This window comes from Leptodactylus fuscus, chromosome 2 (genome assembly GCF_031893055.1).
Source record: "Leptodactylus fuscus isolate aLepFus1 chromosome 2, aLepFus1.hap2, whole genome shotgun sequence".
NCBI classification, from domain to species: domain Eukaryota; kingdom Metazoa; phylum Chordata; class Amphibia; order Anura; family Leptodactylidae; genus Leptodactylus; species Leptodactylus fuscus.
The window spans coordinates 73,057,506-73,084,973 of NC_134266.1; the positions used below are offsets into that span (position 1 = coordinate 73,057,506).

The following is a 27,468-nucleotide window of genomic DNA, read 5'->3' on the forward strand; positions in this document are numbered from 1 at the left end:
AGGTGCCCATACTTTTGCACCGGTCAAATTTTGGTTTAATGCATATTGCACATTTTCTGTTAGTACAATAAACCTCATTTCAATCCTGAAATATTACTGTGTCCATCAGTTATTAGATATATCAAACTGAAATGGCTGCTGCAAACACCAAAATATTTAGAACTAAAAATTATTAAGATTAATAGGGGTGCCCAAACTTTTTCATAGGACTGTATATTATTGGATTTGTCCTCATTTTTTTTTTTATTCGGAAGGTTTTCCCATCTGATTGCCTAAGATTAAAGGGAGTCCATCACTGCCCCCAGCTACTATAAACTGCTCCCATAATGCAGTAGATGCTGTTAGCAGAATAAAACCAATACCTTTCTTATGTTTCAGAGCCCCAGGGATACAGAGTTCTTTACTCAAATGAGGATCTTGGGGCACAGGGAGGCTTTCTTCTTTTTCTGTACTCTGCTGCATCATCACTAAACTTGCCCATCCTGTATTCAGTGCAGGGGTGAGTGCACACTGACCAGAGGGAGGAGCTGAATGCAGGATGGGCGTGTTTAGTGATGATACAGTAATGCTCATTAATAGAAGAAACCTCCTCCTGTGCTCCGAGATCCCCATCTGAATAAAAAATAAAAGTACTTTTCTCAGCATCCCTGGGGCTCTGAAACATAAAAAGGTATTCTTACGGTAGATGTTGGGAATGGGTTAAAAGCATCTTACCTTATACACATTCTGTAAGAGATACTGTATGGGTATAAATGAGTTAAGAAGAAAAGAAAACCATTGAGGTTAAATGAATGAGGGGTTCAATAAATGATATATAGAAAGTGTTTAAAGTGAATCCATCACCTGCCCAGCCTATTTAAACTGCCCTTATAGTGATCTAGATCCCCTAACACTGAGAAATATCATATCTTTAAATGATTGAGAATGCTGAGAAAATTCCCTTCTATCCATTACGCAAATTAGGCACATGGCGTACAGGAGGTGTCCCCATTAGGTCCCTGAGCACCGCTCTAGCTGATGAAGCCGCACCTCTTTGCAAGTTAGTGCAGTTATGAAACATAACATTACTTGCTGTTGGTGTCATATGGAAGAGGAAGTTTTCCAATTTCATATGACACTAACAATTCAGTGGTATCAATATTATTTCCAGACATTACTGGTTGAACAGTGTTGAGATTAGGATATTTATATGCAGCTGCATAATACACAGAATAGAAAAATCCAAATTTTGACTGTTTTCAACCAGTGAGATCTCTGGAAATAATACATATATGGAACTTAGTGTTATAAAGGAGATTCTCTTCTGTCATATAACACCTGATATATAACTGTTATGAAGTGACTCTGCCCTACCATCATTTTCTCTGCATTTTACACAGCCGTGTATTCCATACACAGTTACTGGGTGAGAGGCGGGACCTGATCTCAAAAAAGAATTAAGGGGAAGAATAAGATGCTGGATTTCACAGAAAGGAGGCAAAACCTGTTAATAAAATATATTACAGAATTTGTAAGAAACACAAATACTACCAGAAAATCAAAAAGAAATCCAAAAGTTTAGTTACGCTTTAAAGTGTACTGTATATGTACAAGCCCATAGACAAAGTACAAAGTAACCTTCATAAATGTCCAAATCTAGATGGCATTGGTCAAACGTTACACTAATAATTCCTCATGGGTAAATATAAGGAAGCTTTGAAAAACTGACAAGACAGTCAAAAAGAGTCAGTGGATGATCAGTCGTGTCCAGTAAGTCACCATAGCTCTACAGAAATCGATGCGGTGTGGGTGATCTATTTTGGAAAAAAACAGCCATTTTTTCCCAATCCTATAGAAGCAATGAACAGAGAATTGGGATGAATTAACTCAGACCAAATTTCTGCCAGTAAAAAAAACAAACAAAAAACAACCCTTCGTCAATTTGTGTGAATGACACGATTTTCTGCAAGTCACATTCAAATGAATGGGATAGGACAGGAATCTCTGCAATATGTCCACTGTGTAAATTCACACCTATAGCATTGGCTGATCAACTATCCCCTGCAAGATGAAGAAACACATTTATAACTAACTAAGACATATGACATTCAGGTCAAGCCTTAAAGCACACAAAATGAAGATTTATTTAAGGCGATATATACGTAGGAAAATGTGACCAAAAATGGGTTACTCAACGTCTTCATCCTCTGCAACAACCCATCCTTTGTTAATGGATAAAACACAGATGGGTGGGGGGAAATCTCCATCTTAGAAACATGGAAATGGATCGAGTTTGTGCACAGATGGCTAGTTGGCATATCAATGTGCTCACATCCAAATAAGCACACTTATGTGGGAGATCAGAAATTCAATATTTTCTAGAATTATCAGACAGAATAATGAAGCAGACATTTACCATAAATACCAGATTTTCAGGCTTATTACCATTATATTCAGGAAACCAGATCTTGCTGTCACTAAGGAAAACACTGAATGTAAGACTCCAAAAAAGGCGATAACATGGAGGACACATTAGACCGAGGCATATGAAGCAGCAATGTAAGTATGCAGTTCCTGCAATGTATGAAACATGTATGGTACAGCCTTGCAGCATCCTCAACTTTCATTTGTAAGATCTGCGTTGGGGGAACCATTTTTGAGGGTGAAAAGTGGAAACGGTCACTGCTTTAGATGCGGTGTGTGAAGAGTTTCAGAGCAAGTTAAGTTTCCTTTGTTATCAATGAAAAATATAACAATTACTTACAATATCTGCACAATTTAAAAAAAAAAAAAAAAAAGAAAAAAGACAAAACCCAAAAACTAACAAAAACACACTGACATCTATTATCAGGATGTCTTATATAAATATATAAATATGGATATGATTATGTTCATAGGAATACCCCTTTAAGTAAACGCTGTTTTATTAGAATTACATTTGGGTCTGTGCAGTCAGTAGGCCAAACCACCGACTCATTTCCACAACCCAACTGTGACTCATTCATAAATGGCTGGCAGCCATAGTCAGCCAGAAGCGGCAAGTTAAGGAAGAAAAAAAAAAAAGCCAGTGATTATATTCGTATGAAAGTAAATCTGCAACAAGTTGTGTATTAATACTATACAAATCATAATTTTATTTTGCAGCTGGAGTTTGTAACTTTTTTCTGATCTACTTCACCCAAAACTAGCCCGACTCAGACACCACAGTCATGAGGACAGTAGTAGTTGGTTCACAAGTACGACATACATGAAGGTATCTAAAGACATAGATCCCTTTACTCTACTACAAGATTTAAGTACAACCATGTGAATTAAGTATGAAGGCAGTAAACTTTTTGCAATGGTAACCTACCTGGCAACTGCTTCGCTGTACACAAAACCAGCATCAGCTCTCTTCACAATTTCGAAGCACAAGTCTGCTCCATCCATGCTGTAATAAGAGAATAAAGGTCTGTTAGGGACGAAAGAGTTGTCGGAGGTTTTACAGAAATACACTTGTAAACATACCGGATCTGAATATTTCATTAACTACTCCAGAGTGCAAGGAAAAGTTGTCGTATCAGGAATTGTAAGGGTAACAAACTATCTTTATGACCAAAATGACTTGCTATAGAGTAACAAATGCAGAAACCCATTACAAAGGGTCTTCCAATTGATATCCATGTTCTATTTTTACAGCAATTCATTTCACCTAAATACACAGATATAATTTGAGCTGACGGCACTTTTAGTGAAGCAAAATCAATCAAATTCACTTATGAAGCTTGCAAAGAAAAAAGGCAAAGTGTATACACTAGGAGTGTTGATGTGTGAATAAAAATAGTACGGTGATAAGAAATACAGCTCAGTAAGGGGGCGTTCACACTAGCGTCGGTGTCCGACAGCTAGTGTCCGATGCTAAGGTCCGCGGAAGATTTTAGCATCGGACACTAGCTGCGTCCGTTACAATTTGCATTATTTTAAATGGGACTTCATGTAGTGTCCTTTAGAGTCCTTAAAGGGATATTCCCATGTACATAATCATATCTATATTTGTGGATAATTAAAAGTTAAACATTTTTGTAAACATAATTAATTAAAAATTCTGCAAAGTTTTAAAAATTTTCTCTAACTTGCAGAAACTTTCTATGGTCTGGGACTTGTCAGGAACCCAGCTATGATTTTTTTTTTATTGTAGCAGGGTTATCAGGCAGGGACACTACATATATGAGAAGATATCCCGACCACAATAAGGACATCATGGCTGATTTTCTGACCTTCGAAAGTTCCTGCATTCATGTTCGTATCCACTGGCAACCGATCAAGACAACAGAACTGTCACCACAAGATATGTAGAGAAAATCTTTAAAACTCTGCAAAATGTTTAATTACTTATATTTGCAAAAATGGTTAACTTTTAATTATCTACAAATTTAAAAAATAGTTATGTACATGGGAATACCCCTTTAAGTGTCCGTTTACAAAGATGTCCGATTTTTCAAGCGGACAGCTAAATCCTACATGTACATGGACACTTAAGAACACCCACGGACACGACATGACGTCCTATTTAAAATAATGCAAATTGTAACGGACTCAGCTAGTGTCTGATGCTAAAATCTTCCGCGGACATTAACATCGTACACTAGCTGACGGACACCGACGCTAGTGTGAACCCAGCTTAACAAAATGGTGAGCTATAGACTATATAAAGTCTCTCTGCCTCATGCCACACTCTTCTAGAAGTATACATAGGAGGGTTATACAATATGTCATTCCAACAAATCGGTTAGTAGTTACAGTAAGTAGCAACATTTATAGTCTAACCAACCATTTGGATGACTTTTCAGGATGACCTGCAGTGTGTACACATTAGGAGTAACTATATTTCTGACCATTGTGACTTCTGCATTTTTAAGCAGTTTTCTCCTCTGCGCTGTCGTCAATTTTTAGTTGTCCCTGAACTAGTAGGTGGAGTTTGACTGATGTCTCCAATATACAAGACATTGAGAAAACAAGTGCTCCTGCTCCTCAGCACTTACTTATTGAGAAACAGTAGAACAGTTTGGAGTGAAAAAAGTACTTCGGGTAAAATAAAGTAAATAAATTAAAAAAACACACACAACAACGTACTATTAAAGAGGTGGCCCGGGCTTATTTATTATAGCCTAGATAGGTCATAAAAAATATAAATCCAGATTACTCCTCCAAAGTAAAAGATGTGTGTTAAAAGTAACTTTGTAGAGGACTATTAAAAATGTTCTCACAGAAATATAAATTTTCAGCTGGTAAAAACAGCCCCTTATATTCAGAGTGTATAGGTATATACACTTCACAGTGTTCGTTGTATGTAAAGCTTCTGCTTGTCCATGCTTGGTTTCTCTCCATATATTATATACGCTCCCTTTGTTTTCAATGGGAGCCGGAACCGTATACGCGGCGCTATTTTGCGGCCGTGATTTTGCGGCGGCCGCAAAATAGCGCCGCGTATACGGTACTGGCTCCCATTGAAAACAAAGGGAGCGTATACGGCCCGCAAAAGTTCCCGCGGTGTCTACGTTCCACATTACGAACCAAAATACTTTGTGTGAACCCAGCCTAATACAACACTAGAAAGCTGACAGTGCGCTGATTTCAGTGCACTATCTGCTTTCCCGTTCTGTTCCCCCGGTGAAGAGCTATAGGTGCCGGTACCGTAGCTCTTCACTGTCAGAAGGGCATTTCTGACAGTCTAACAGGAACACCCTTTTTCACAGTAGCGTCTATTGTGCTGTACTGTGAGAGAGGTCATTGCTTATCACCCTGCCATGACGCTGAGCAGTGAGGAAGGTCTCCCCTGACTGTCAGAAACGCCCTTCTGACAGTGAAGAGCTACAGTACTGGCACCGATAACTCTTCACCAGGGGCACAGAATGGAAAAGCCGATAGTGAACGTGAAAGCCGGCTTTCTAGCGGTATATAAAACCGCATGTGGCCCATGGAGGAAAATGGTGAGGAATTTGTTGTGGAATTTCGGCGCTGAAAAACTCCCATTGACTTCAATGGGTTCCTTTTTCTGCTAGGGGGGGCTTTTGTTTCAGTGCTGAAATTTCACACCACATTCCTCACCATTTTCCTCCGTGCGAATGGACCCTTAAGTGTCTGAATGGCGAGTATGTGTAGTCCAGTTTCCTCTTAGGAATAGCTCGGCAGACAGGCATGCCTGTTACACTCGTTCTCTATGGGACTGCTGGAGATAGCCGAATATCAGCTCTCAAAAAGGGCACAAAACTTCCATATATAAGTACACATTTCCACCTCTACAGGGCTGGTGCTTTAGTTGAAAGTTTTGGTTTTTATTTTTTTACTCAGATCAGGTCACGGACTCAAACAGTATGGGGAAAATTGATTCAGAGTGGCATTTCCTACACCAGTCTAATCTTTTCCACTACAGGTACAAGATCCAGCCGTCATCTCTGCCCCAGCCACTTTCTTTAAAAGTCATGAGCAGAAACAAGTGGCACGTCTTTAATGCCAAACATGCAAAACTGGCACAACAGTTTTCTGGCATACATGCAATAGTAAATGGTGTTGAAAATGCTCTTGATTTTTCTGACTATGACAATTATTGTTATTTCCCCTCCAGGTTATTTTTCAGATTAATTACATTACATTTAGCTGCAATGTGTATAGTGCTTGGCAAGGCTTGTTCTGGATAAGGTCTGCAGTACAGCAAACACAACACTACTTACATCATGTTTTGTAGTTAAGTGTGTACAATATTAAACATCTAAAGAGATGAAGGACATGTCAATATGCAAATTAAGTAACATGTTAAAAATCAACAGGCTGTCCACATTACTGGACTGAAAGATAAAGCCTGCCACCTTTTGGGCAAGGGTAAAATTACTGCTCATCTGTGCCAACAATACTAGGAACTAGCAACACTCTCCCAACCACAATCTGACAATGTAATCGCTATGAGGACAATACTTCCTGATGGGGAACAGGAGCTGCAGCTAAATTCATCTCTCAAGCTTTCAGGCTCGACAACCTACGGTCAAAACTCTGGTGGGATACTGTGGTGCAAAGATTAGAATAATGCCCATACTTCCAAGCACATAAAGATGGTTATTGATGAAGGATTATTAAATAACACAAAGAAAAGTATTGTCAACATTTTTAGTGCTTATTCACATGACAGGTTTCTCTGTTCATGTGCTAGGCCCAAAGATTTTGTCACATGACCATTGTTTTAACAGCCCATGACAGAACCAGTCATAGATTCAAGTCTAGGATCCATGAAAACAGATTACCCAAATTTGTACACTTGGACTTACACAAAAACAAACAACACACATACAGACTCTTTCACGGCAGTGTACACTGCCCTGCCATGGGAATGAACAGTTAGCAAGGATTTCTGCAGTGAACTAAAAGCGTAGCAGTAACATATAGGACAAACATGCTGTCAGAGGCGGTGATGTCAATAAATGGCCCAGGGCAAGTGAAAGAAAGTAGTTACAGGCGCTCTGTACACTAGAGACATTTATACTATGTTTCCCCCAAAATGAGACTGTGTCTTATATTTATTTTTGCTCCTAAAGATACGCTAGGTCTTAATTTCAGGGGATGTCTTATCTTATTTTTCATAAACAAGAGTTCACATGTTGAATAAAAAATGTTGAATTCAAAAAATAAATAAATATCAGTACCTGCTGCTGCGATGTCTCTATTATCACTGCTGCTGTGGGATGAGCTAGGAAAGGCCCACTTGCTTCCACCATTGTCAGCACCAATACCGTAGGGACAGTGGTGGTGGCAGCGGGCCTCTCCTATCTCATCCCAGAGCAGCAGGGACAATGGATGCGGCACAGCTCAGCAGCAGGTACTGATACAATAGAGACAGCGGTGGTAGCAGCAGGCCTCCCCCTCAGCTCATCCCAGAGCAGCAGGGACAATGGATACAGCGCAGCATAAGGCACCGATACAGTAGGGACAGGGTAGCGGCAGCGGGCCTATCCCAGCTCATCCCAGAGCAGCAGGGACAATGGATGCGGCGCAGCAGCAGGTACCGATACAGTAGGGACAGGGGTGGGGGCAGCAGGCGTCTCCTAACTCATCTCAGAGCAGCAGGGACAATGGATACAGCGCAGCATAAGGCACCGATACAGTAGGGACAGGGTAGCGGCAGCGGGCCTATCCCAGCTCATCCCAGAGCAGCAGGGACAATGGATGCGGCGCAGCAGCAGGTACCGATACAGTAGGGACAGGGGTGGGGGCAGCAGGCGTCTCCTAACTCATCTCAGAGCAGCAGGGACAATGGATACAGCGCAGCATAAGGCACCGATACAGTAGGGACAGGGTAGTGGCAACACCGGAAATAAAGGCAAAACTGCAACCTCAGTGTAATATGAGTGAGGATCTCATCTCTCATAACACCAAAACCAGAGTTTTTCATTTCATAGTGCCAGAGATATTAGAGTTTGACAAAACCCGCATTCCAGCCTCTGCTTCTCTGTATTACATCTGAACTCACCAACAATCACAGTCAGAAACACTGAGGATTTCTGCTGCCAAAAAGAGAAAACAAAATAATGTGTGTGTGTGTGTGTATATATATATATATATATATATATATATATATATATATATATATATATATATACACATTTATATATTATATTATAATATAATACACACATATACAGTACAGTACAGACCAGTAGTTTGGACACACCTTCTCATTCAAAGAGTTTTCTGTATTTTCATGACTATGAGAACTGTAGATTCACACTTAAGGCATCAAAACCATGAAATGGTTACCATACATGGAATCATACATGGAATCATATACTTAACAAAAAAGTGTGAAACAACTGAAATATGTCTTATATTCTAGGTTCTTCAAAGTAGCCACCTTTTGCTTTGATTCCTGCTTTGCACACTCTTGGCGTTCTCTTGATGAGCTTCAAGAGGTAGTCACCTGAAATGGACTTCCAACAGTCTTGAAGAAGTTCCCAGAGATGCTTAGCACTTGTTGGCCCTTTTGCCTTCACTCTGCGGTCCAGCTCACCCCAAACCATCTCGATTGGGTTCAGGTCTGGTGACTGTGGAGGCCAGGTCATCTGGCGTAGCACTCTCCTTCTTGGTTAAATAGCCCTTACACAGCCTGGAGGTGTGTTTGGGGTCATTGCCCTGTTGAAAAATAAATGATGGGCCAACTAAACGCAAACCGGATAGAACAGCATGCCGCTGCAAGATTCTGTGGTAGCCATGTTGGTTCAGTATGCCTTCAATTTTGAATAACTCCCCAATAGTGTCACCAGCAAAGCACCACCACATCATCGCACCTCCTCCTCCATGCTTCACGGTGAGAACCAGGCATGTATAGTCCATCCGTTCACCTTTTCTGCGTCACACAAAGACACGGTGGTTGGAACCAAAGATCTCAAATTTGAACTCATCAGACCAAAGCACAGATTTCCACTGGTCTAATGTCCATTCCTTGTGTTCTTTAGCCCAAACAAGTCTCTTCTGCTTGTTGCCTGTCCTTAGCAGTGGTTTTCTAGCAGCTATTTCACCTGCTGCACAAAGTCTCCTCTTAAAGAGGACCTTTCATCAAATTGGGCACATGCAGTGTTATATACTGCTGGAAAGCTGACAGTGCGCTGAATTCAGCGCACTGTCGGCTTTCCCGATCTGTGCCCGGTGTAAGGCGCTATCGGTCCCGGGACCGTAGCGCTTTAGTGTCAGAAGGGCGTTTCTGACCATTAGCCAGGGACGCCCTTCTGCCCAGCAGCGCCTATCGCGCTGTACTGTGGAGCGGGGAGGAACGCCCCCACACAGCTCGTCCATAGACGAGTATTATCAGGAGCGGGAGGGGGGAGTTCCTCCCCGCTCCACAGTACAGTGCGATAGGTGCTTCTGACACTAAAGCGCTTCTGACACTAAAGCGCTACGGTCCCGGGACCGACAGCGCTTTACACCGGGCACAGATCGGGAAAGCTGATAGTGCGCTGAATACAATGCACTGTCAGCTTTCCAGCAGTATATAAAATTGCATGTGCCCGATCTGATGAAAGGTCCTCTTTAACAGTTGTTGTAGAGATGGGTCTGCTGATAGAACTCTGTGTGGCATTGACCTGGTCTCTAATCTGAGCTGCTGTTAACCTGCGATTTCTGAGGTTGGTGACTCTGATGAACTTATCCTCTACAGCAGAGGTGACTCTTGGTCTTCCTTCCTTTGTAGTGCTTGATGGTTTTTGCAACTGCACTTGGGGACACTGTCAAGGTTTTCCCAATTTTTCAGACTGACTGACCTTCATTTCTAAAAGTAATGATGGCCATTCGTTTTTCTTTACTTAGCTGCTTTTTTCTTGCCATAATAAAAATTCCAACAGTCTATTCAGTAGGACTATCAGCTGTGTATCCACCTGACTTCTGCACAACACAACTGATGGCCCCAACCCCATTTATAAGGTAAGAAATCCCACTTATTACACCTGACAGGGCACACCTGTGAAGTGAAGACCATTTCCAGTGACTACCTCTTGAAGCTCATCAAGAGAATGCCAAGAGTGTGCAAAGCAGGAATCAAAGCAAAAGGTGGCTACTTTGAAGAACCTAGAACACAAGACATATTTCAGTTGTTTCACAATTTTTTATTAAGTATATAATTCCACATGTGTTAATTCATAGTTTTGATGCCTTCAGTGTGAATGTACAATTTTCATAGCCATGAAAATACAGAAAACTCTGTGAATGAGGAGTGTCCAAACTTTTGGTGTGTACTGTGTATATGTGTGTGTGTGTATATATATACATATATATATATATATATATATATATATATATATATATATATATATACACATACACACACACACACACACACACACTCCGCATAGGGGACATAAAGTGGAATTCAGAGCAGGAGCTATGACATATGACATTGCAGCTTTTACTTGCATTAATATAAGTGTCGTTTTTTTTTTTTCTTTCTTTTACCAATGAAAATGACTGACACTGTTTATTTAAACCACATGTTAACACAAGTGAAAACAGCACTTATAATAACAGTGTAATAGTTTGGTCTTGTCAAGAGGAAGCGACCCTTACAGGTGGTGGATGCCAAGGCTTGTGTCTCAAAAAAATAAAAAATAAAATAAAAACTGACTTCTCAGCAGAAGCTGTGTTTTTAAATTGTATTCATTGGGAGGCAAAGATTGCCGCAGGACACAGAAAAAAGAAGCATCCTGCGGCTGATTCAGCCACGGAGTCCAAGGCTCTAGACTCCCTGCTGACTAGGCCTACTTATCTGGGCCTAAATCAGCAGTGGGAAGCCGCGTCGGAATGCCGATGCTCTGCATCTGGTTGCAGCTGACCACGGACAAAAATAGTGGCAGCAGAAAAAGAAGAGTAATTCATTTTCATTTTCCACCGTGAGAACATAGCCTTAAGGGGGATTTACCATGACAAATGGGCCAGAAAACTAGCATCGAGGTGAAATATCTTTGGCATATGACTCTCATTTACACCACTTTGTAGTTTTTTTTTTCTGCCCACCTCACAATAGTATTTGATTGCTGCTGTGCTCTTAATGTCCCACCCCCACCCCCACCCATTCAAGAGATATGGACCCTGGTAAATTTTATGTATATTAGTTTTTGTTCTCCAAGTGGGTGGTAACCTTTAATTTTTTCAGAGAAGAAAAAGGTTACCACCCACTTGGAGTGAAAAAGCTAAATTTACATTCAACGTATTAGGTTCACAAAAAAAAAAAAAAAAAAAATCAAGTAATGAAGTATGTAATTTAGCATTTTGTACTTGGCAACAGCTCCTCTAACAAAAACAAACCATAAAAGATCACCAGGGATATAACAGACAAATCAGGGAGCTATATGCAAGCAGCACCTTAGAGATTCCTAAAAACAACTAGAGTCTACATCGGATGGGTCGGTTACCTGGCCCTAATTGTTTTAGGTGTTCATTCCCTTGTGCAAACTTTTGGCACATGCTGTAGAGCTGCCCGATTATCCAAGCCTTTTGGAGGGGGGGGGGGGGGGGGGTGGACCTTCTGACGGACGTCCTACACCAACCTGTTCCATTTTCTCCTGAAATATGCCTATTCGGTGTGTTGGAGGAGGAGTTATGGCAGCATCACTCCCCCATTTTCCTCCGGGAATGCCTGTTTTATGCAAGGAAAGCTAACGCCTTGCAGTGGATGGCCCCTAAATCTCCATCCGTTCCCCAGTGGCGGAAGCTGGTTAATGTGGTTCTTCCATTTAATCAGATTATATATAAAGGGAGAGGTTGTCCCCAGAAGTTTCCTAAAGTTTGGGGAGCTTGGTGTGACTCCCCCACGACCCAATATTCTGCCCCTTCAATGCGCTCGGCTATTGACGCCATCACTCCGTAAGGGTTAGCTTGTGTTGGTTAGGTTCACGGCTTCCCCTGTCATGATACTGCTTAATTTTGTCGGTATGATATGTAATATTCTGCTCTGAACTGTATGGGCGGTGGGTGGGGTTTGGGGACGGGAGGTGATGATGTTGTGGCTTATCTCTGTTTGTTTGCAATTTTTCTGTCTGTTTGATTTGTGCTTACATTCGATTCTTTTCCACTGTATTATTTGCTCTGTTATGCACTTTTTAATAAAACGAGTTTTAAAAAAAACAAAAAAAACAAAAAAAAAAAACAAAAAAAAAAACTAGAGTCTAGTTTCTGCATTTGACTCAGCTAATGGGCATGTGAAAAAGAAATCATTATATCTGTCTATCTTGGAATAAAATAAAGTGATTATCAAATTATTCATGAGATAACGGGGAGAAGGGGGGAGGGGGACAGGGGAAGAAAAAAAACAAAACACAGAAACACATAAAAACTTACAACTCAAAGACCATGTAGAGCATTCCATCAGAGCTGTAGGTTTCCAAGAGCTCCACAATGTGTGGATGTTTCAGCATGTGACATATGCTGGCTTCTCTCTTCAAATCTGTAAGTACAAAAGGAATAGATTATGTAAAAATTAAACTAACAATGGATCCCATGTGCTCTGCCTTTTACAACTTGAAAATGCAAGGCAACATTGAAAAAAAAATATGTATGTATAATCTATTAATAATTTGTGTTTCAGAGAGACTGTTGGTGGATTGTGTGTGTGCTTTATAATGTGGGATAACAGAACTTGCAACGACAATACGAAAATCACATTCATTGCATTTAGACATGTACAGAGTCACAAGAAAAAGACTAGTGCCATCATTTCCGCTAATATTTAATTTTTGTTAAAGGGTCCCAGCATGACCCACGGTAGTAACATGGTCTGATATAAATTCATGATATATTTGAAGGATAGGTCATCAATATCATCAGATCAATAGGGTCCAACACACCCAGGGCTCCCACACCAACCAGCTGCTGTAGCCACTGGATCTGCATAGATAGCTCGGACACTACAGAATAGCTGCTTTGAGGATACTGCTCAGATACAACCCAAATTCTAATGGCCTTAAAGGGGTATTCCCATGTCACATACTCATCAGTCTTTACTGCTGTAAAATCTTTTCTTCCTGGTTTCTTGCATCATTTGGTGGGCGGGGTTTCACATGCAACCTGCCGTTTAGCTCCACCCCCAAATTCACGTGTAGCCCCACCCACCCATATTGGACTATGAAGTACAGGCAGCAGCAACTCCATTCTGTGTTACATACAGAGACTGACTGTCTCTGCCATAATGAACACAACTGAATTAGCTAGCCTGATAACTGGGAGAAAGAAGAAATGAAAGCAGCTCCTCTCCTCTATCTGAGTGCAGGACCTAGGTCACATGGTGTAGACACAGGAATAGCTAGATACACAGGCTCGCTCCCTGCACTTAGCCCCTCCTCCCTCCCCCCTGAGAGCAGCAGATGCATCACTTGACTTTTGAGCAGATAAGTCAGGGCTGTGGCCACAAAGAATTGAATAAAGTAAGATAGTGGACAAACAAAGCAGTTTTGCTGAAGCAGTGTATTTAGGAAAAGTCTTACATCCACATTAACAAGCAGTATAGATAGGATCCTTGTGATGGGACAACCCCTTTAAATACTTTGTAACCCGTTATATGGTTTCAATATTAGGCTAGCATCAAAATGTGTTAAACAGATTATAAAAATAAAGTGATCTGAACTATCTGAACTGTAATTCCATCATTATTTGGAGAGTCGGTGACCATACAGTGGTATGGTCAACGGTGATACAAGTCCTTACTTACTTAGTTTTCCTTCACATACTTTACTGAGCCAGATTACCTGGATCCAGAACGTCTGAAGTCTAGGTCTGGCCACATTTCAGACATCCTCAATCTTGTTATGGGGTAAAGCATATCCTTTGTACTATACTTAGCTGGGTCACTGATTTTATACTCTCATCTGGCTCCCTATTGGTCCCACCATGGGCGCTTCCTTTTTTTTCTATATTTCTCCTCCTTTCATTACTGTAACATCAATAAGAGGAAAGAATATTGTTTGACTAAAATATTCTGACAAGGGGACAAGTGTGAGGAACAGAGTACAAATAACTAATGAAACTATAAGGGATGTCGTGATACTTAGGGCGGGTCCACACCTGCTCCCGGTCTCTGCTTTAGTCAATCCGGACGGTTTCCATCTTCTGCCCCGAGAAACTGGACAGGGGATGGAAACCCAGCGGTCAGTTTTCAAACCCAAAGTGACTGCCTGTGTGCGTCTTCTGCCTCTCCGGGGCAAAACGTTTTTTTTTTAACCGGACATGCAAGACTTTGTGTCCGGTTAGCACATGTTGGCCTGTCGTGAGGGTAAACTTAAAAAATTCTACTCTCAATGGTCAATATGACTGGCACATCGCCCCTCTTCCTTGCAGTTAATTAATAAGACTGTCCCGTCATCCAGAACTCTCTAATGTTATTTTTATTGTACTTGAAGACTATGGTTACCCACAATACAAAGCAATATTGTCTGTCGCAATAGTTTGGTAAGGACCTCCCTTTATTTTTTCCCCTACCCTATCCATCCCTTTACAGGTACCTTTTTACCCCTACTGGCCGCGCAATACTTCTACCTGCTGATTGATGAATACTAAACGTATCCCACAAAATTCAATTGTTAATGTCTAACGATCGAAATATTTCTATTACTGCGGTCTTTTATGTGACCTTTGTTTTACTCTGTGGTGTTTGTTATTCTTGGAAATTCAATAAAAACTATTGAAAAAAAAAAAAAAAAAAAAAAAAAAAAGGATTCTAATGAAAGAAAAATCCCTTTAACACATTAAGGCCTGGTTCACATCTGCGTTTGGGTTTCAGTTGGGGGGGATCCCCTAAATGGAAACCTAATCCTCATACAAAAGCAGTTGTCTTGGGAAATCCACAGACCCCATAGACGGAATGGGGTTCGTGTGGTTTCTGCTCGGTTCCTACGTGAAAAATGAGGATAGAGGCACAGAATCCCCGAATGCAGATGTGAACCGTGCCCAATTCTGATTTTAATAGAATGAGATCGTACGACCTAACTGAAGAAGATTCAGACAGAAAGAAATTAACATGAGTTAATGAGTGCTTCGTTAATAAGTCATTAAATTGATCATATTTTGGTGTGTTCCGCACCACCTTCAAGCTTTCATAAGAGTCAACTACTCTGTCTTGGACAAACCTTACATTGATCTGATACTGTAGTAATAACCAGCTGCTTTTGCATTCCCATGTTACTCCTCTGTGTTCTAAAATCAGGAATTCCTGGACTGATTTGTTTTAATGTCTCTGCAGGGTTCTGTTCACAAGTTAAAAAGATATGTAATTACATGTGGATTTCTTTACACCTTCACATCTCCACATGATAAAGCAATGACAAATCAGACTACAGGAGGGAAGAGGATAATATAAATGGAGGGAAAGGCACCCTGATCCATTAGTGCACCAGAGTGGAGAGTATTGCGAAACGTCAGTCATCTCCAACCATTCATAGCAAGGCTGCTTCTAGTTCTTATAAATCTAATTCTTATTACAGTCACCGTGACAGCTCAGCACATATAGCAGATAGATCAGAGGACCCTGCTGAGGAGAAAGTGCTCCACACTCACTATTTTACAAACAAAGTGGCAGCTTGTAGCAGTCACACATCGTGCAGGCACATAAAGCTGGATTTAAGTATGCTGCTGCATTGTTATTCTCTGAACTGCTAAAAAAAAAAAAAAAAAAAAAAAAAAAAAAAAAAATCACAAAGTACAGCATGTCTGTTAGTCTGTTCTCTTGCATTGTTTGTGCCTTGCCTGCAGGTACTTTGTGAAATGAGAATGACAATTTGCTCATTACAGCAGCTGTATGTACGTAAGAGAACACAGAATACTGCAACCGAACCCAACATCGTGTATCAGAACCATCCACGCTCACAAGCAATCCCTTACATTGTTTTCACCAGATAGTGAAATCTATTCTCTTCTTCTACCGTTCTAACTTTCTCATTGTAGGTTTCTTGTTCTGTTTCCTTACAGCATCCTTGTATGATCGATCCCTTTAACAGCAATAAGGAATATCCTGTAGTCCCAATGAACCTGTAGTCTGGGGATTACTAAAGTCTTAGGCCTCATGCACATGGCAGTGTCAGTCACAGCTAACACACTCATCCATTCATTTCTATGGCCCATACATACGAGTGAGCAAAACTCAGGCCAGATCCTATTCCTATTCATTTAGCAGTGTGTGCTCGCTGGCCCCAATGAATGGAGCCACGAAGCACAGGCGGCACACTGAAGGCATTGTGGCTCGGCGGAACGCACTTGGTCAGGTGTATGTCGCCTTAGTGGAACACATTCATATAGAAGTCAAATACTGTAAAAAGCACAAGAAGGGGCAGGAGGTAAGCAACAACCAGCAGAGTTATTATTGTTGTTATCTATATGCGGATATTAATTCATTTTAAATCACAGACTGATCACAAAAATAAAATGACTGAGAAGTGATCTCTACAGAACAGGAAGTGTCAGCCATAACTTATGTTGAATGGGCACTGTAAAAGCTGCAGGTTTCATCACTCACATTTTTTTTTTTTAAAGGGGAGGGGGTCTGGATTTTAAAAAGAAGACTATCGAGCCCTTCCTTGTCTTTAGGATGTGGAATGGCAAACCATGGAGGGAAGCCAGTATTCATGATAGAATCTAGAGATAACATTTAAAAGGAATGAATTAGCAATTTTTTCTATTTATGTATTAAAGCCTGACTGCAGATTTTTTTTTATTTTCTGTATAGGATCATAGGTACTGCCATCTTGCCTCAGCTTCCTCAATGCTGTTAGAGAATATTTCACAACCTCCAGTAACTAACTCTTTTCATCTGTTACTAGGCATCACTGCACTGATTCCGAAGCCGTTAATATTTTTTCCTCTGGCCCCCACTGTTACTGAGCAATCAGTTCAGGCAGTTTTATTATTCATTATGGTAATCAGGCTGTCAGGTGGGCAGTCCTGAGCTAGGGCAGACAGTCTAGGACACCCACCTGAGAGTACCTACCCTATTGTGTGCGGAAACTACCTATACTGATTGCTTGTGAATGGTGGGTGGCACGGCAAGATAAAAAATAGCAACTGTACCGGAATCAGTACAGATGTTCTGATACAAAGAATACAAAAAGAGTTGAACTTGGCAGCCATGACAAAAAGTTTTTATTAGCATTTAGCATTATATGTTAGTTATGATCATAAAAAGCAAGTAATTGGTTCTAGACTACTAGTTGAAGGGAGAGTCTTCAAGACATGGGGGAACAGACAAGATGAGACATCATATGTTGTCAGTAGTGGATGCAATGATGTGCCAATAGCTTCATCTATAGGAGGTGCCTTCATGCTTGTGATGTAAATTAAGTAACTGCTGCAAAAAAAACTAGTACAGAATTAGCAAGTCTCTGTCTACTAGGCTTACTGGAGACTTTTTAGACTATATATTATGACATGAAAATTTAAAAATCAAAAATTCTTAGAAATTATATTTTAACATAAAAGCTTGGTTTAAGAACATGCTGCTTGTGTAATGAAAAGTTCTACAATTTTCCAGTACACTTTCTGTATAAGATTCCTCACGGTTTTCTACATCTCTTCTTGCTGTAATTGATTCTGCAGACTTTCAGTGGAATAAAATCAGTCCATGGTCATGTGATGTGATAAACACTTCCTTTCCATAGCTGTCCACCCACAGCCTTACTGAAGCACAAAGGTAGGAAGAGATACAGGCCTGTATTGGCAGGTGCTGCTGCTCTCCTACTGTCCCATTCCCCCAGGGGCACTGTCACAAATGCCACACTTCTAGGCACGAAGACTCACACTTACCTCGATGTAGGCTCAGAGTTTTGTAGACAACCCTGGGCAATAATGACACTTGACTGCTATTTCTGAACCATTAATCCTAGTGATTGACTGTCATTCTAACCTCAATTAAATACTTTAACATCCACAGCATGGCCTAGAACATGTACAGGTTTTTTTTTTCTTAGCAAGGGGTTGAAAAATATATGAACATACTGAAAACTGCATTTACAATATATTGGGGGGGGGGGGGGGGGATTTTAACCACATGCTATACACAATATTAGTGTGTAAACCCAATGTTTCATAGCAATGGCTGTAGGCGTAAATTTAGCTGGTGAAATGAAGTTTTGCAAAGACACCATCCACTCGCATGGTATTGGATTCTGTTGCGGACCCTTTCAAGTCTGCTCCAAAAATAAAAATGGGACTAAGAAGTGATGAGGTGCAATTTGCAAAAGGGACCACTGCAGCCGATAAATGCAACCTAGTAAACAGAGACTGACAAGGGGGCACCAGAACAGTGATGATGGAAACAAGTACATGCAGACTCTTATTTTAGAAACTAAGCCCCTTTAAAATGATTATAGATAAAAGAAAAATAAAACCCTGTACACACAGAAATTGATGCATGCCATATAAATTCTAAAATTGTTGCTTTTGTATATCAATTCAGCTTATGGAATACTGCCCTATGTAAGGTCAGCTTTTAAAAAGGTAGTTGGCAGGTCTGGTCCAAAAAAAAAAACAAACAAAAAAAACCCCAAAAAAACCCAGGCATCTGGCCACATCACCTACAAAATCTCAAATCTGGAGCATGAGCTTTTAACGTTGATCACAATGGAAATGTGCCATTCAATTGTATTACATTAATTAGCCAAGCGTGGCAAGCTTATGAGTTTAATTATTTTCACTACAATTCCAAGGGTCTATTGGCACGCCTGCCTAGAAAGATTACAGAGCATGCTACTGACTTTGGCCCCTTTGGGCTGTGTGCTGGGACGGAGCCTAAATTGTTCCCTCAGTTACCCATGGGAATGGGCACAAAGGAGAGAAACTATTACCAAGCCATGTCTAATATCCTCTACGAGGCTGCCTTTGCGGTTTTAATGCCTTAATGCAATTACTGCAAATATGAGACTGGAACATACATATATTGTTTTTGTTAATGCTATTAGTTCATATCAGAAGTTTGGAAACTTCTGGCATGAACTGAATTAGCTGGAAGCAGAGGCAGAAACCCTGCACGGTGTAGGTTATTCAGCTGCACATGGGCCTAGAAGAGGACGGGAGGCCTTCTCTGGACATAACTAATTGTAAAGCAAGTAACTCAGACCACAAGCATACACAAACATCAATAAAGATTACACATTATCCCAATCTGCTCTATTCCTGATGTTAAGCACAAAATAGGCTAAACGCCTCCCTAGCAATAACAATCATAATTATTACTATGATGTGTATTGGGTATCACCCTGGAGATGACTGATATTGGTCCGGAAAAAAAAAATTGGCCACAAATTTTAATCACAAGTTATTGTGGTCAACTACTTATATCAAAATAAATAAAACTGATCAATCATTTGGCAGCAGATATCATAATACATCTGTTTTTTTGCCTGCATATTAAGATGCAGCACCCAGACCTTGTACAGTTTATCAGTGATTTTCAGCAGTGACTGTAGCCCAAAACTAGGAGAGGGTTAAAACACAGAACAGGTACAAATATTTCTATTATACCTGATCTCTGCAGTCGCCGATCCTAATTTTGGCTCACAATCACTGAACAAAATCAAATGAACAAACACTGTCGTGTGAAAGCAGCCTAAGGCCTTATTCACACAACATCAAACAGCCATCACATGGCCTTTTTTAAAACCGTGAATAATATGAATAGACCCATTCACGGTTTTTCATGGCTGTCAAAAAACTAAATATTAAAAAACAACAAGAACATGACAATCTCCGTCTTTTTTTTGTTTTGACAGGACACAGGTCTATGTGAACGGACCATAGACATTCATCACACAAGTTATTCCACCATCATGTGAATAAACTGTGAATAGGCTTCGAAGGACAGACGCAGCTACTCTCCACAGACGTTCAGTCCATGAAAAACGGCACTGTGTATAAATAAGGTTTAAGTACAGGAGGTTCAGGTGTAGTGCCCATAATATAGGAGCAATAAAGCACCCATCTGAAAATGCCCTTAATGTATTAGATTATGTTGCTGCTGCTCAATTCTTAGCAAGGCATAGCCAGAAGGTCCTGGCAAAGCAGTAACTGCATAAGCCTTTGTTTCTTTCTGTAGCCTTTGTTTCCACATGTGAGTGTATAAGCTCTTGGTTTTATATAATAGGTGTGATACTTGTGCAGGATTGGTTATACAGGGGAGGTATATTCCTCTATTATGTAAAGTAGCACGCACAGGCCCTCACCTGCTAGTTAAATAGAGGAAGTGGGTATTTAGGAAAGGCAAGGAGGGCAACTCTCTCTCTGCCAGGGACCCAGACTGCCTGTTTGTGTGAGAGATACAGGTGAGCTAGAGTTTGCTGGACATTTGGACGGGTGAATTGGCAAGGAAAAGCTCTGCAACTGCTAGCTAGCATTAGGGTCCATTCACACGGAGGAAGTTGGAGCTGATACTGGTGCGGAATCCACGTCAGAATCAGCGCTAAAAAAAAACAAAAAAAAAACCTCCCATTGACTTCAATGGGTGATGTTTTCCGTGCGGAACCCATTGAAATCAAGGGGAGGCTTTTTTTACCCAGCACTGATTCTGATGCGGATTCCGCACCAGAATCAGCGCCAACTTCCTCCATGTGAATGGACCCTTATAGGTTAGTAAGTGCTGGAAGGTCAGGATTTTCTTTTGTCGCTACTTTCATTTATCTTCTGTATACAAGCAACCCTAACAAGAAAATCTGACCCAATATGAAACATGTCCTCTGACCCAAACAAATACAATCCAGAGCACAATCTCACATATAAAATTAGTTTACACACCTTGACATATTTTTACAAGGTTTTCGTTTGCATTGTGTTTATTTCAATGGGAGACAGAAGCAGATTTTTTCAGCTAGTGGAAAAAAAATAATAACCAAGACAGTGAAAAATGCCGCCTGACTGATGTGGAATTTGCAAATTCCATAGCAGAAAAATTCTGCTTTAAATTCCTGAAGCTGAATTATTCAGCTAACAAAAATTCAGCTGCGTGAACATAATCCAACTTTCCGCTTGAGTAACACTTTAACCACCATAACATCCACTTTTAAAGCAAGTCTTAATTTTAAAAAACAAAAAAAGGTTTTGACTCAGAACTGCAAGGTGTCGGAGTATGTTCATATGTTAGAATATGGCGCTGATTCTGAAGTGGATTCAAGATTGTAAGACCTTGCGGGCAGGGCCCTCTATCCCACTGTGCCAGTCAGTCACTGTTAGGGCCCCTTCACATAGCGTAAGCGCTCGGCTCATTCCGAGCCGTACATGCGAGCGCTTCTAAACACTTCCCATTCACTTCAATGGGAGCGCTCGTAGAGAAAAAAGCAGCCCATTCATTTCAATGGGGAGCGCTCGTATGCCGGCTCCCATTGAAATGAATGGGATCTGCTTTATACGCGCTGATTCTGAACGTGTTTTAACGTTCAGAATCAGTCAGCGTATCCGAAGTGTGAATGCACCCTTAGTATTATATCTACCTGTATATTCTGTGTACTGTATGTAACCCCCAAATGTAAAGCACCATGGAATTAATGGTGCTATATAAATAAATAAACAATAGTAATAACCTCAAAATCAGTGGCAGATTCTGCCCTTTAAAACAATAGGCGGAAGGGATCAAACAGAAAAGAACGTTACTTCACAGCCCCGACAAATATATGTGGAAATCAGAAAACACATATAGTTCTGGTGCACGAAAAATAGAAAAACCTCCAGGTCCAGGATAACATAAATAAAAGCAAAAATATAATTCAGGATCCAGAACATGTGAATTTAATAAAACATAGATTTTAATAAGAAAAAGTGCATAAAATCCATCATACACAAGAACCCAGAAAAAATGTAACAAAAGATGCACTTATGGCCATGAGTAAGGGGCTCCGGCCTTGAAACGCGTAGGCGGCTATCCGTGTTTATCTGTTTTTTTGTGACTACATTTCGTAAGTGTGTCTTTTGTTAATTTTTTTTATGGTTTCTTGTGTATGATGGATTTTATGCACTTTTTATTTAATAAAAGCTATGTTTTATTAAATTCAAATGTTCTGGATCCTGAATTATATTTTTGTTTTTGGAAGAGATCAAAGCAGAAGAATAAAAGATAAGTGTCCTGCCCAATCTTGCCACAAGACACCCCTCTGATTAAGCCCAGAGGAATGGGCCTAAATCAGCTCCAGAAAGCCGTGGACGGGTGGAAAATGAAGTTTTCGCCTGATAAATTGTGAAAAACTTTGAAGGCGGTAAGTAGGTATAAAAGGGGATTGCTTTTGTTTGTATGAGTGAAAAGTGACCTGGGTTTTCGGACATCAGACAAAATTTGGGGGGAAAACGGGATAACCTCCCAAGCTTCAGCCCCATTTTTTAGCACATGTGTAATATGTTCATGTTTTTCTTATACTCCCTTTTGAAAAGACTAACTGATACAGTTTGCAGCAGCACTTTATTGAAACAGTTTACACATTAAATCTTATACTAATCACTGGGGATTTCCTAAGGTTTTCACTTTTACTTTCTTACACCTTGCAATGGCTCAACATCAAGGAAAAAGGTTTGCCACTAATCAAACTGGCCATTAAATGTAAAGCTACAAGAAATAAACTGATATTTAATAGTAAAATTATCCCCCAGCTTTACAGAAACGCTAATGGCAATAGTAAACTCAAATCTAATGCAGTTTCTAGTAAAAATGCCAAAATACATTACAGCAAGACCTCTTAGGTTACCTTATGTAATAGAGCACATTACAAAAACAATGCATTTGGGCGGGTGAAGGCTACAGGCAGTACAGTGAAGTATAGGAATTGTAAACAAAAAAAAAAAAAAAAAAAAAAAAAAAAAAAACCTACCTTCTGTGCTTAGTCCCGGACTTGATGTAAACTTTGCAACATCGACAATTTTCACAGCAAACTGCTGTCCTGTTTCTCGGTTGATACATCTTCGGACAACACTGAATGGACCCCTGAAGAGTAAAAATAATGGTTAATACATAGATGTACACCGCTCAACCAAAAACCATAGGCTCTGATCACATCACTTTACATTGTGGGATGCCTTGATCAAAAGCGATCACGGCATCCAAGGGGCCTGGGCGCGAGAGCGCCGCTCCTAGTCCCCCCCTCTTCCCCTCGGACCCTCCCCAATAAGATCGCTGGTACTGAGGGGTTGCCATGGCAGCCAGGAGGCTAGGCCACAACATCCTGACTTCCTATGCATGAGTCCCATAGGATGTTCTACAATACTATGTTTTACTATGACACACATATAGTAAAAACACAAACAAAACAAAAAGTTTAAGAAAAATAAAAACCCTTTATATTTAAAAATATATAATTTAAATATAACAACACGTTGGGTATCCCATGTGTATAAAAGTCCCCACTTTCCAAAAATAGAGTTATTTATCCTGTACAGTGAACGCCGTATAATAAAAACAAACCCAAACAATTATATATACACACACACACAAACACACACAACCGCAATGCGTAAAGTAACACATTTTGGTCACTTTGCTTTCCCCAAAAAGCAACAGAGTGATCAAAAAGTCACACATACCAAACATTGGTCCTAACAAAAAGTACAACTTGCCCACAAATAAAGAACCCTGACATATCTCCATCAACAGTACAGTAAAAAAGTTATAGGCGCCAGAATACAGCGACTCCAGGAAAATCATTCATTTTAAGACTGACATTTTATTTGTAAAAGTGGTAAAATGTAATAAAACACCAATATAAATATGGCATCACCATAATCGTAATGACCGGATGGACAGTCACCATGTCATTTCTAATGCAGAGTGAACGCCGTAAAAACAAATAGTGATAGAATTGTTTGTTCGCATGGTCCCACCAAAAAAAGTAAATAAGGGCTAGTTCACACGTAAAAACCTCCTGGCTTATTTTGGTCCTGAAAAAAAAACTTCCTAATTAGGAAGTGGTTTTTTGACCTTGAGGCGTTTATTGGAGCTTTTTCTGGCGCAATTTTTGGTAAAAACTGCTTCAGAAAACACCAGGCGGTTTTCCCCTCCCCAAAAGTGAATGGACTGTAAAGAAAAAAAAAAAAAAAAAAAAAAAAGCTAGGCATTTTCAATTGCTGTTTTTTCCAAAAAAATCCGATGTCCTCGGGTCCCGTCCTCCTCCGGCGCTCGCGAACTGACATTGATATAAAAAAACTGGCCTGGGCGCCTGCACAGTAGTCGTAGTAGAAGCCGCATGCTACTGCGCAAGCGCCCAGGCCATTTTCTTAATATCAATGTCAGTTCGCGAGCGCCGGAGGAGGACGGGACCCGAGGACATCGGAGGAAGAAGAGGCGTGGATGAAGACGACGGAGCACCCTGAATGCCCGCCCAGCGTGCACGATGCGTAAGTAGATAACATTCTTTTTTAAGGTTTTATTTTAAAACTGGGGGGGGGGGGGGGGGGTAGTTTAATATAACATTTACGGTGCCTGAGTAGCCTTTTTAAAGCATATGTGGGGCTCTATCAGCATGATTTTGCTGATAGAGCCCCTTTAAGGGGTTAATATATTACAAAGTTTCTTTACTTGTACTATTGGTTTCTGAAAAGTTACTTTATAATTGAGGTATACTTAGGAACACCGATTCTAGTTTTGCACAGAATTAACCCATGTTATGTTCTGACTTTTTTCTTTTGGCCTTAGGGCTCATTCACACGGGCACAGAGGGGGTGGATTATGACGCGGAATCCACATCATAATCTACCCCCCTCACAATGGTGGTCTATGAAGAAGCTCGTAATCTTTTTTTCCGTGAGCGGCAACAAGCGAGCTGCCCTTTCTTCAGGCGGATTCTGCAGCTTCCCGCATCAAAATCAGGACCAAAATACTCTATTCTGCGCCCGTGTGAACTAAGCCTTAGACTTAAGTACCATTGACGTCAACCTACTCTATGGACTTCAACTCAAACAAATCAAAACTAAAGTCAAATTTTAAGTTTATTGTGTAAATCTTACTGTATTAAATGTTGTAGCAATTATAAAGGTAAGGCTTTTTTGGTAAGCGTATTTACTGATCGACAATTAGTAATTTCCTAATCTACATCCACTTATGTAATGCTGCAACGCGCTAACAGGAATCAGTTTCTTCTGGTTCCTTCATTTGGAGAATGGAGACATTTTTTAAGTTGCTTTCACATGGTTGTCTGCAGAATACATGAACAAGTTCCCAACCCATGGAACATAAAGATAAATCAGGTCTCAAGTTGAGCTTCACCTTCAGCTTTAAACCCTAAAAATAATTCAGGTCCATGTAATGGTGTGGCTTCATGGTATTACACGAAGCAGTATACTGTGCCGAGCCCCACTTTGAAGAGTCAAACCAACATTTCTCTATTAAGGCTCCTCCAAAATGTTCTTCTAGGCCAGTGATGGCGAACCTTTTAGAAACAGAGTGCCCAAACCGCAACCCAAAACCCAATAATTTATCGCAAAGTGCCAATACGGCAATACATTAATACTGATACAAACAACCTTGTACTGAAAGTTTGTTTTTGGTACTTTGATCAATTCATGTTCAGTATTTTCATAGCACAGGATCTGTTTCATAGTGACTGTGCAGTGCTATCACATTCTGCAATAATATCACATCTGCTATAAAACACATACTGTGTGATATTAAGAGTTAAAGGCCCCCACACAGTATGCTTCTGTACTTACCTGCCCTCCCACCAAGAGCATTTGGGTGAACTCCTTCCACCACAAAGCAAGCGCTGATGAATGACATCATTGTGTCTGTGTCGGGGAAGAGGTATAATCCTCTGTCTTTATAAGCCACAGTCCTGTGGCCCTCACTGACAGTTTTCAGGTGTATGAGCATTTGCACTTACAACTGAATTAAGCTCTGGATCACTCATTGAAGGATCTGGGACAGCTGTCCAGAATTCCCCGTTAGTGAGTGATCCAGGAGCCTGGCTGCAGCGATGGCGCGTGTGCCCACAGAGTGCCCCATCTGACACGTATGCCATAGGTTCGCCACCACGGTCCTGGGCCCATGACAAAAATAAGAAAACTCCCCAATAGCAAGCCTAGACCCCACAAACATTTGCTTGAGGTTATCCTAATTAAAAGGCAGCACCAATACACCTAGATTATGAATACTGCAGAGGCCAGGAGTTTCAATGGGAAGTGTTTAACACAATGTTTTCATACAGTTAGAAATTCTCTTTACGGCTAACGCCGATACATTTGACTAAAGTTGTCAAATCTAGAATGAAACTGAAAAGGAGGTCAATCTAATAAACATCGGAATTAGAATTCCAATTTAAATACCTTAAAGTAACAACCATTTAGCACAGCTACATGCAAAGTGCTAAGTGGGAGCGAGACCTTTCACATCACCTCGGTTTCAGGTCTATACACATAATCCTAGTACAGTTTTTATTTAACCTGCAGATACAGGAGGGGATAAAAACTGCAAGCTCAAACACAAAGCAATTTGGGTTTCTGTGATAGGTGGGTGGGTAAGAACATTGTAACCTGGCACAAGAGTAGAACTACACTGCCAACTTAAGAGGTCTATATTTTGTGAAAGTACAATGCAAAAACGTTGTTGTGATGTCTCACACTAGGTTCACACTTGCATTTGGGTTTCTGTACCGGGTCCCGAACAGAAATCTAATCCGCTTTATAAAGTGGTTATCCGCAGACCCCATAGACTGTAATGAGTCCACTGGGTTTTCGTTTGAGTGCCATTTTGGTGTAGCTCGCTAAAGAATAGCATACTGAGCAGTATGCTGTGTTCTATAGCGAGCTACAACAAAATGGCGCTTGGGCATGCGCAGTACCACTCTGAACAGAAGGGAACTACGCATGCCCGAGAATTCAAATACAGCAGCACGATCTGGCAGGAAGAATATCCAGGGAGTAGGAAGATCAGACGGAGCACAAGCAATGGAGGGGCGTGAATAAAGGTATGACATAGGGGGTGCTCGGAGGCCCTGGGGAACGCCCAGGGTGCTCGGTGGGCTATTTACATAAAGTAAT

The 27,468-nt window shown here is 40.6% G+C and overlaps 1 protein-coding gene across 11 annotated transcripts in view; it reads right to left on the reverse strand.

Annotated features, from left to right (window-relative positions):
• The window catches only part of CASK (calcium/calmodulin dependent serine protein kinase), a 211,070-nt gene that overhangs the window by 144,395 nt on the left and 39,207 nt on the right, over positions 1–27,468 (reverse strand). For all 11 annotated transcript variants that reach the window (XM_075264016.1, XM_075264013.1, XM_075264012.1 and 8 more), the window contains exons 2-4: positions 23,313–23,425; positions 12,829–12,934; positions 3,332–3,409 (exon numbers count right to left, since the gene is read on the reverse strand). In XM_075264016.1, coding sequence (XP_075120117.1) covers positions 3,332–3,409; positions 12,829–12,934; positions 23,313–23,425 — 297 coding nt within the window. The remainder of the gene's footprint in view (positions 1–3,331; positions 3,410–12,828; positions 12,935–23,312; positions 23,426–27,468) is intronic.